We start from the raw sequence: 8,940 nt of genomic DNA, 5'->3' as shown, positions 1-8,940 counted from the left end.
ATATGTAAAATGAGAATAATGAGTCATCTTGCACGTCTTCTTTTTCCTCCTGGAAATGTTCTGTGTATTTTGCACGAAGTCTCTACAAGTAGAACTTGGCCAGACCTAATGCTAGCCTCATCTTAGTCTTTCTCCTGGGATTTCAGTCTTCAACTCAAAGTCACCTCTCACACTACAGGGCACACTACAGGCCCTTCTGCCAGCTGCCAATGTTCCAGCTGACCGCCACCCCGGCAAGTGCTCTAGCAGATGAGCCAGTGCATATCCGAGTGACAGGCCTGACCCCGTTGCAGATAGTGACCCTCACGGCATCCCTGAAGGATGAGAAGGGGTATGTGTTCCAGTCTCAAGCCTTCTACCGGGCAAACGAGGTTGGTGAACTGGACCTAACACAGGCTTCTTCATTTGGAGGAGACTATGTGGGGGTCCACCCAATGGGTCTCTTCTGGTCTCTGAAGCCCAGGAAGGCTTTCCGGAGGCTGCTTAAGCAGGATGTGATGAACAGCCCCTTTTGGGTCACTCTGAATGTCTATGACTCAGTTTTTCTGCAAGTTTCCACCACAGATCAGCCTAAGGCCAGCCAGATGGTACAGCGCTGGTTCTCGGGCCCTGGGGTACAGCGGGTGCAGATCCGAGAAGGTCGTGTGCGAGGAGCCCTTTTTCTCCCTCCAGGTGAGACTAATCTTTGGTGATATAGAAAGCATTGTTGATAAATATAAAAAACAAAAACAAATGGCACCAAATTATTGGAGAACTAGTATTTTAATACATGACAGTTTACAACCAACATGCAGTTTTGTGCGTGTGCATGAAGGTAGAAGTCACTTTGCTCATCCTGTACTTCCCCTGATATTTACTTGACCCTCTTTCCCCTCTTTTTTTGATCCCATTCTCTTTTCTTTCTGTTGCTTTCAGGGGAAGGTCCTTTCCCAGGGATCATGGATTTGTTTGGGGGCCGAGGGGGTCTGGTTGAATTTCGAGCCAGTCTTTTGGCTTCCCATGGCTTTGCAGTGCTGGCATTAGCATATTTTGGCTATGAAGATCTGCCTGCGGAACTGGGGGAGATCGACCTGGAATATTTTGAGGAAGCTGCTAACTTGCTACTAGCTCATCCCAAGGTATTTTTTTTTTAAGTTTATTTATTTATTTTGAAAGAGAGAGAAGGAGAGAAAGAAAGAGAGGATGAGTGGAGGAGAGGCAGAGAGAGAGAGGAAGAGAGAGAATCCCAAGCAGCCCCACTGTGGGGTTCAAACTCAGGAACTGTGAGATCATGACCTGAGCTGAAATCAAGAGTTGGACGCTTAACCAACTGAGCCACTCAGGCACCACAACCCAAGGTATTTAAAATACATTCCATTCTACCTGTTGCAAGGTATAATGTTGCAATTATAGTGAAAAAAAAATCAGAAATGTTTGTTTTGCCTATTTTACCAGTCTATTTAGACTTGGGCAGAGCAGAGTTTACACTTAAAATGAGGATAATATCTACCTTGTAGGATTGTTGGGATCATTGATGATCAGCTTACTGGCACAAAAGACAATAAATGGTAGATATATTATGGTCATTTTCAATGGGGAAAAAAAGCCAAGACTCCTTACATTTGAAGTGCATGTGACTTGTTCATCAGTGGCTCTTCAATTTTATCATCCACTGATCTCAAATCATGATTTCTCTGACTTGAAGTGTTCTCAAACTTCAGTGATTGTCTCTGCATGGGACAATGCTGGAGTAAGTCACACCAAAGAGTCTCGAGACTAAGAACATGCAGAAGTTCAGTTTTAGAGCTGGGCCACAGGATTAGAGGAGAATTATCAGCAAAATGGATGTGGCTGCACCATCTGATTAGCTAAATTAGCTCTTCAGGTATCAGATCTAGGGACAGAACTAAGCCTAAAGTAAGTATCCAAGTCTAGAAGCCAAGATAGGGAAATGAATCTGGAGAGGAAGGATCATTTTAGAGCTCTGTCAAGTCTTGTTATACCATTGAAAATGTCATCCATGGCCCGGAAGCCTTGGTATCAGGTGATGAATGTGAATGCGTGATTTTCTAAGCATATTAGGCTCTTTGTAAAGGACTGTCCAGATAAAATGTTTTCAAGTTTAAAACATTTTTCATTTCAAATTTAACTATTTGTGACATTATCCAAGGAGAAAGAGCAATTGTCAAAATTTATTTAAAATTTTTTAAAGTTTATTTTTTTGAGAGAGAGACAGCATGAATTGGGGCAGGGTAGAGAGAAACTGAGAGTGAGAGAGAGAGAAAGAGAGAGAGAGAATCCCAAGCAGGCTCTGTGCTGCCAGCGTGGAGTCCAATATGGAGCTTGATCCCACGAAACCATGAGGTCATGACCTGAGCTGAACCCAAGAGTCGGATGCTTAACCAGTTGAGTCACCCAGATGCCCCAAAATTCAGTTTAGATTTAGATTCATCAGAAGAGGTGCAATTCCCACCTCTGTCCCTTGATATTGTTGTCACCTTAAGCAATACTTGTAAACTTCCTGAATCTCAGCACAAGGACAAGCAGAGACAACCTATGTGTAGAGCATTTAGCTGAGGGCCCAGCATATATAGTAAGCTCTCAATAAATCCATCTTGTCATCTTTGCCTATCTGGTTTTTCCCCCTCTCCCTTCCCCCACGTCCTCAACCAGTCCCAAAGTGTTTTAGGGTCTGTTCCCGAATCTTTCTCGATACCTCGCGCCCTCTCCACCCTCCCAGCCACTGCTTTAGTTTGTTGTCATCACTGCCTGCCTGTGGGACTGCCATAGTGTAGTTTCCTATATCGTCCCTTGCTCCCCAGTCCTGTTCTCTTATGGATGGTTCCCAGACTTGGGAGCACACTGGATTTCCCCCTGGATATGCTGTATTATCAGAGTCTTGGGCCTGCTCAGACCTATTGAAGTAGAAACTTGAAAACTGGATCTCAGAAAGCTCTCGTTAAAAAGGATTTTTTTTCAGGTGCTGGGCATACAAGTGTAAGCAAAGTAAACATATCAGGTGGCTATGTATTTGCTACTGTCTGTCCAAAATTCCCTTCCTTTCCCTACTCATATTGTTTCCCTCAAATTTTATTTAATTAATTTATTTATTTATTAAAGTATAGGAGTGGTCCTTAGGTGCCTGTTGCCACTGTCTGCCCAAAATGCCCTTCCAAAACTGCTCATATGGTTTCCCCCAAGATTTTATTTATTTATTTANTTTTTTAACATTTATCATTTTTGAGAGAGACAGAGAGACAGGGCATGAGTGGGGGAGGGGCAGAGAGAGAGAGAGAGAGAGGGAGACACAGAATCCGAAGCAGGCTCCAGTCTCTGAGCTGTCAGCACAGAGCCTGACACGGGGCTCCAACCCATGAACCGTGAGATCATGAACTGAGCCAATGGAGCCATCCAGGAACCCCCATAAGATTTTATTTAAATTTGAGTTAGTTAACACTTTTCTCTACTATCTTCCAAACTTCTCCCCTCCCTCTGTTCCCTTAGCCTTCTTCAGAATGAAGGACCACCTTCTATGACCTTCTACTTTTCCTATTGACTGGGCACTGGAATTCAATTGTTTATAGAATCCAAGTCTTTAATCTTTACACCCCCAATGCTTTCATGATTAGCTCTTGGATTATTGGATGTGCAAATCCTCCGTTGCTGTAAAATACTATTTAAATATGAATAAAATAAAAATATTCTAAAGAACCCAGGGAAATCTCTTTTCCTAGCCAGAGAGAAGAATTTTATCTTCTTTGTGAAGTTAACCTGCTTCTACTCACTTGATGTTGAAGGTTGCTGGTTCACTTAAACTCTTTTTTGCTTTTACAGAACTCTGCTTTTGATGAAGAGTTTTTATTTCTACTGTTCCACTAGATCCTCCTAACAATCCTGCAGCGTAGGTAACATTAACACTCCCATAAGATAGTAAGGCTTTCAAAGGGCAGGTAGGTTATGTTCTCAGTCATAGAAGCTGGTAAACCCGAGGGCCAGGACTCCCCCCCATTATTTTCTGACTGCTTCGTCACACTAGCTTGCTGGCCTATAAGGCAGCTCCTTCGAGTATGGCACGTGATGGGTTCCTTTTATTTTGTGCTTCAGATCCAACCGCCAGGAATCGGACTATTCTCTGTGAGCAAAGGTGCAGAGATCGCGCTGGCCATGGCCTGCTTCCTGAAGCAGGTGGTAGCCACCGTCTGCATCAACGGGACCAACGCCATCTATGAATTTCCGCTCAGGTACAAAGATCTGGTTATAACACCCATCCCCACGTTTCTGGAGCGCCTGCAGTTTGACGCCTTAGGGGCCGGGCGCTTACGCCACTACAGGGGGAATGCCCGGGATGAACTGAATCAGAAGAGCGTGCTTCCTATTGAAAAGGCCCAGGGTCCGATCCTCTTCATTGTAGGAGAGAGTGATGAGTGCTTGAATAGCAAGGACTGTGCGGAGCAGGCCCTGGAGCAGCTGAGGAGCCACGGGAAGAACAATGGAAGGATGCTGGTATACCCTGGGGCCGGCCACCTCATAGAGCCTCCCTACACACCCCTGTGTTATGCTTCCCCACAAAGCAACTTTTCCCGGCTCTTGCTCTGGGGAGGGGAGCCGGTTGCCCACGCGGCAGCCCAGGAGCACTCCTGGGGAGAGATCCAGAAGTTCTTCAGGGAACACCTTACTGAAACCAGAAGAAAACTCTGAGCAAGGGCTAAGGGTGATGATGCACTGGGGAGATAATGAAAGGAAGGCAGGGATATGATGGAAAGAGGGGGCTCTTTTGATTTTTCTAGATTCAGTTATTTTGAACCAAATGGAAGGAAATTGGACAAAATCAAAGGACAAGGGCACAGGTGCATCTGAACTATTTGGGACAAATTTGTATGTGATTTGAATTTTTGTAAACCGAATCTTAGTTTATATGCACCAGGATACATCACGGTCTCAAAATTGTGATACCCTTGCCAATTGAATAACCTTTGTACCCCAGTTAGGGATACCTTGGGTCCAAGTATTTGCCAATCTAGATGAATTCCCTGGGACTTCCAAGTGGTAAAAATAACATTTTATGTTTAACACTGGGTTTCTGACATTTGATATGAAAAGTTCTAATGCCTCCATCAAATGTAATGCTTGCTATAGATTTTCAATAGATATATTTTCTCAGAATAGTGATGTTTCTTTTTATCTCTAAAATATATTTCTTTTTACCATTTTAATAAGGACTGGGGTTGAATTTAATTATGTGCCTTTGTAGCATTTATTGAAATTAGTTAATGTATTGAAAGCAATTAGAGCAGCAAATAGAACAGATACATAGCAATTACTGTATCAGAATTTGCTGTCATCATTTTCATACTGCCTTCTGCCTTCAGTCTGTTAATGGGGTGAGTGACATTCATTAATGGACTCATTTTACTTTTGTATCTAATTTTACTAGATTCTTTTCTTATATTGACTAATTTGAGTTTTAAATTTTCTTTTGGAGCCAACCTGGCCAAGAATTTCACCCATATTTTATAGACCCCATTTGTCACTTGTAATGTTGCACATATCCTGTTATTTATGTGCATGCCTTCTCTTTTTTCCTCTTAGTCTGACTTGCCAAATATATATATTTTTAATTTTATGTATCTTTTCCAAGAACAATTTTTGGTTTGTTTATTGGTCAACTTTTTTTTTTCCTGAGTCTTTGATTTCTTTTTCTTTTTTTCATTTTTTTTTTTTTTTTAGTATTTAGTTTTGAGAGAGAGACCGAGACAGAGACAGAGAGAGAGAGAGACAGAGAAAGCTGGTGAGTGGGGAAGGAGCAAAGAGAGAGAGAGGGACAGAGGATCCGAACCAGGCTCTATGCTAACAGCAGAGAGACCAATGGGGGGGCTCCAACCCACCAACTGTGAGATCGTGACCTGAGCCAAAACTGGGCGCTCAACTGAGCGAGCTGTGCAGGAGCCCCTCTGGTTGTTGCTGTTGTTGTTGTTTATAAAACCATTCCTTCTGCCATTTTTGTGTTTATTTTTCTGGCTTCTTTACATGCAATGTTCTCATTTTGTTCATTTCTAAACAGTTTCTGATTTACTCCCCCCCACCCCCAACTTAAACCAGAGAGTAATTTTACCAAAGTACAAAGTATCATACTATAGATACTTACTGATTATAAGGGGAAGGGGTGAGGAACTTTGCAGTGGAGGGATCACATTGTTACCACTTTGACCCACTGTTTAAACTTGGCATCTTTTAAAATGGTCGTTTTTAAAAATTAAAACAATTTTTTGAGAGAAAGAGAGAGCACGTGAGCAGGGGACAGGGACAGGGGCGGGGGAGAGAGAGAGAGAGAGAGAGAGAGAGAATCTTGAGCAGGCTCCACATTCAATGGGTGACTGATGTGGGGCTCAATCCCATGACTCTGGGATCATGACCTGAGCTGAAATCAAGACGCTCTACTGACTGGGCCACCCCCTTTTTAAAAATTGATTTTTTAAGTTTATTTATTTTGAGAGAGAGAGAGAGAGAGAGTGAGCAGGGGAGGGGCAGAGAAAGAGAGAGGGAGAGAGAGAATCCCAAGCAGGACCACACTGTTAGTGCAGAGCCCAACACAGGGCTTGGTCTCATGAACCATAATATCATGACTTGAGCTGAAATGAAGAGTCAGATGTTTAACCTAATGAGTCACCCAGGCGCCCCTACAAAGGTTATTTTTACATAATGTGTTTCATGACAATATGTAATGTGGAATGCCTACCACTATTTAGATCTGTCTAACAACACTATTAAACATGAACCTAATCGAACCTTTAGATCAAACTTATTAATACAGTGGCTAGAGACCTGTTAAAGTGTACTACAAAGAGACAGTCAAACAAATCTAGGTTGTGGGTCATTCTACCACCCTGTCTCATTGGAAGTTAATTAGCACCTGATCTAAATAACTTAGAAAAGTTAGTTGCTGAAAAAATTTGGGATGTTTTCCTTTGTGAGATTTTTTTTCCTTTTTGTTTTTGCACTGGAGTGAGCTGTGGGGCTATCAAGCATTAAAAAAGGACTTAAGAAACATATCAACCCAATGCTATTTGTGGGCTTGGATTGAACAAAGTAACTGCAAAAAAGACATTTTGGGGGGCACCTGAGTGGCTCAGTCGGTTAAGCATCCGACTTCGGCTCAGGTCATGATCTCACGGTTCATGGGTTTGAGCCCCGTGTCAGGCTCTGTGCTAACAGCTAGCTCAGAGCCTGGAGCCTGTTTCAGATTCTGTGTCTCCCTCTCTCCCCTCCCCTGCTCATGCTGTCTCTATCTCTCTCTCTCAAAAATAAAAAAAAATTTAAAAAAAAAGACATTTTGGGGACAATTAGAAAAAGTTGAATATGTACTGGGTATTAATTGATACTATGAAATTGTTATTTTGTTATTAGGTGTCCTAATAATATCGTGGTTATGTAAAAAGTCACTTCTACATATCAATGCATACTGAAATATTTAAAGGTGAAGGATTATGGAATCTGGGAATTGTTTTAAAATACTACAGGAATATGGCAATATGTAGATAATTGTTACATCTAGATTATGGCTCTAGTGAGGTCCGTTATAGTATTTTATCTGCGCTTGTAATGTTTCATAATAAAAAGCTCAAAAAATAAAAGATACAATCAATATATTTGCCTTTCTTCCCCCAAAGGCAAGAACTTTAGTATATGCTGTATCTTTTTCTCCATAACACCCCTATTAATTTCAGATTATTGATTTGTTTTACAATAAATACATATTTAACATAAGTAACTATGTTTCAATGTGTTTTTCATCCTTGTGGTTTCTTACAACCCGTCTTTTAAATTCTTGGCTTTATCTTCTACTTGGCCATTTTCTAAGGTGCAAACTCGAGTAACTATTTTAAAATAGCCCTATTTACCTGAATCCTAGCAAATTTACAAGTGTCTATTTTTACCTACCTTTCAATGATAATTTTTATACCTATAGAATTTGATATGGTAACAGACTTTGGTCTTTTTATTTTGGCATCCACTGTTGTCAATGAGAAGTCTGATTCTTATTACTTTGTGGAGTTTTTTTCTTTCTCTGAAAGATTTTTACAATTTTCTCTTTGTTCTTAGTGTTCTGAAATTTCTTCAAGTTATGAGTAGGGGCAGGGTTATCATTACCATGTTAATTTATTTCACTTTGTACTGTATGGGCCATTCCAAACTCAAGACATAGCTGTCTTCAGCTTTAGATATTTGCTTCTATTTTCTTTTTCTTTTTTAAATAGTTTTTTAATGTTTATTTATTTATTTTGAGAGAGAGAGACAGAGAGAGGGAGAGTGTGTGTGAGCAAGTGGGGGAGGGGCAGAGAGAGAGAGGGAGAGAGAGAATCCCAGGCAGGTTCTGTGCTATCAGCACAGAGCCCAGTGTGGGGCTCGATCTCACAGACCATGAAATCATGACCTGAGCCAATATCAAGAGTCTATGCTAACTGGCTGAGCCACCCAGATACCCTGATTCTCCTATTAATTTTCTGATCACTTTACTCTTTTCACTTTTTCCTCCAATTAAGATAATTTTGGAGCTTCTGGATATATCCTCTCTGAATATCAAATTTCTCTCATGCTCCTTTTTTGTACTCCCTGCTTCCCATGCCTGCTCACTGTATTCTTAGAGAACTTCACAGTTTAATTGTTCAACTCACTAATTTGTGCTTCAGTTGTGTCCAAGTTGTATTTAGTTAATCTTTCAGGTATTGTTCTGATGATCATTATTTAAAATTTTCCCAATCTATAATTGGATTTGTTTCCTTAAAGCCTGTTCTCATTTTTCCCTTTAGTTTTATTGAGATATGATCAACAAATGATATTGTGTAAATTTTAAGGCATGCATCTTGTGGATTATATATATGTATATATATATGTTGTGAAATGGAATATATATATATGTATATATATGTTGTGAAATGGAATATATATATATATATATAATAT

At 40.8% G+C, this 8,940-nt stretch overlaps 1 protein-coding gene across 1 annotated transcript; it reads left to right on the top strand.

The window, feature by feature from the left end:
* The first annotated feature begins 209 nt into the window (after positions 1-209).
* LOC144221746 (acyl-coenzyme A amino acid N-acyltransferase 2-like) lies at positions 210-4,739 on the top strand. The gene is made up of 3 exons (XM_077752262.1): positions 210-672; positions 916-1,118; positions 4,084-4,739. The coding sequence occupies exons 1-3, from the start codon at positions 210-212 to the stop codon at positions 4,675-4,677; spliced, it is 1,260 nt and encodes a 419-aa protein (XP_077608388.1). The 3' UTR covers positions 4,678-4,739.
* The last annotated feature ends 4,201 nt before the right edge of the window (positions 4,740-8,940 follow it).

This window comes from Crocuta crocuta, unplaced genomic scaffold (genome assembly GCF_008692635.1).
Source record: "Crocuta crocuta isolate KB4526 unplaced genomic scaffold, BGI_CrCroc_1.0 scaffold211, whole genome shotgun sequence".
In the NCBI taxonomy this organism is placed as follows: Eukaryota; Metazoa; Chordata; class Mammalia; order Carnivora; family Hyaenidae; genus Crocuta; species Crocuta crocuta.
Note: the sequence above shows the minus strand (reverse complement) of the source record. Positions and strands in the feature narration are given on the sequence as shown.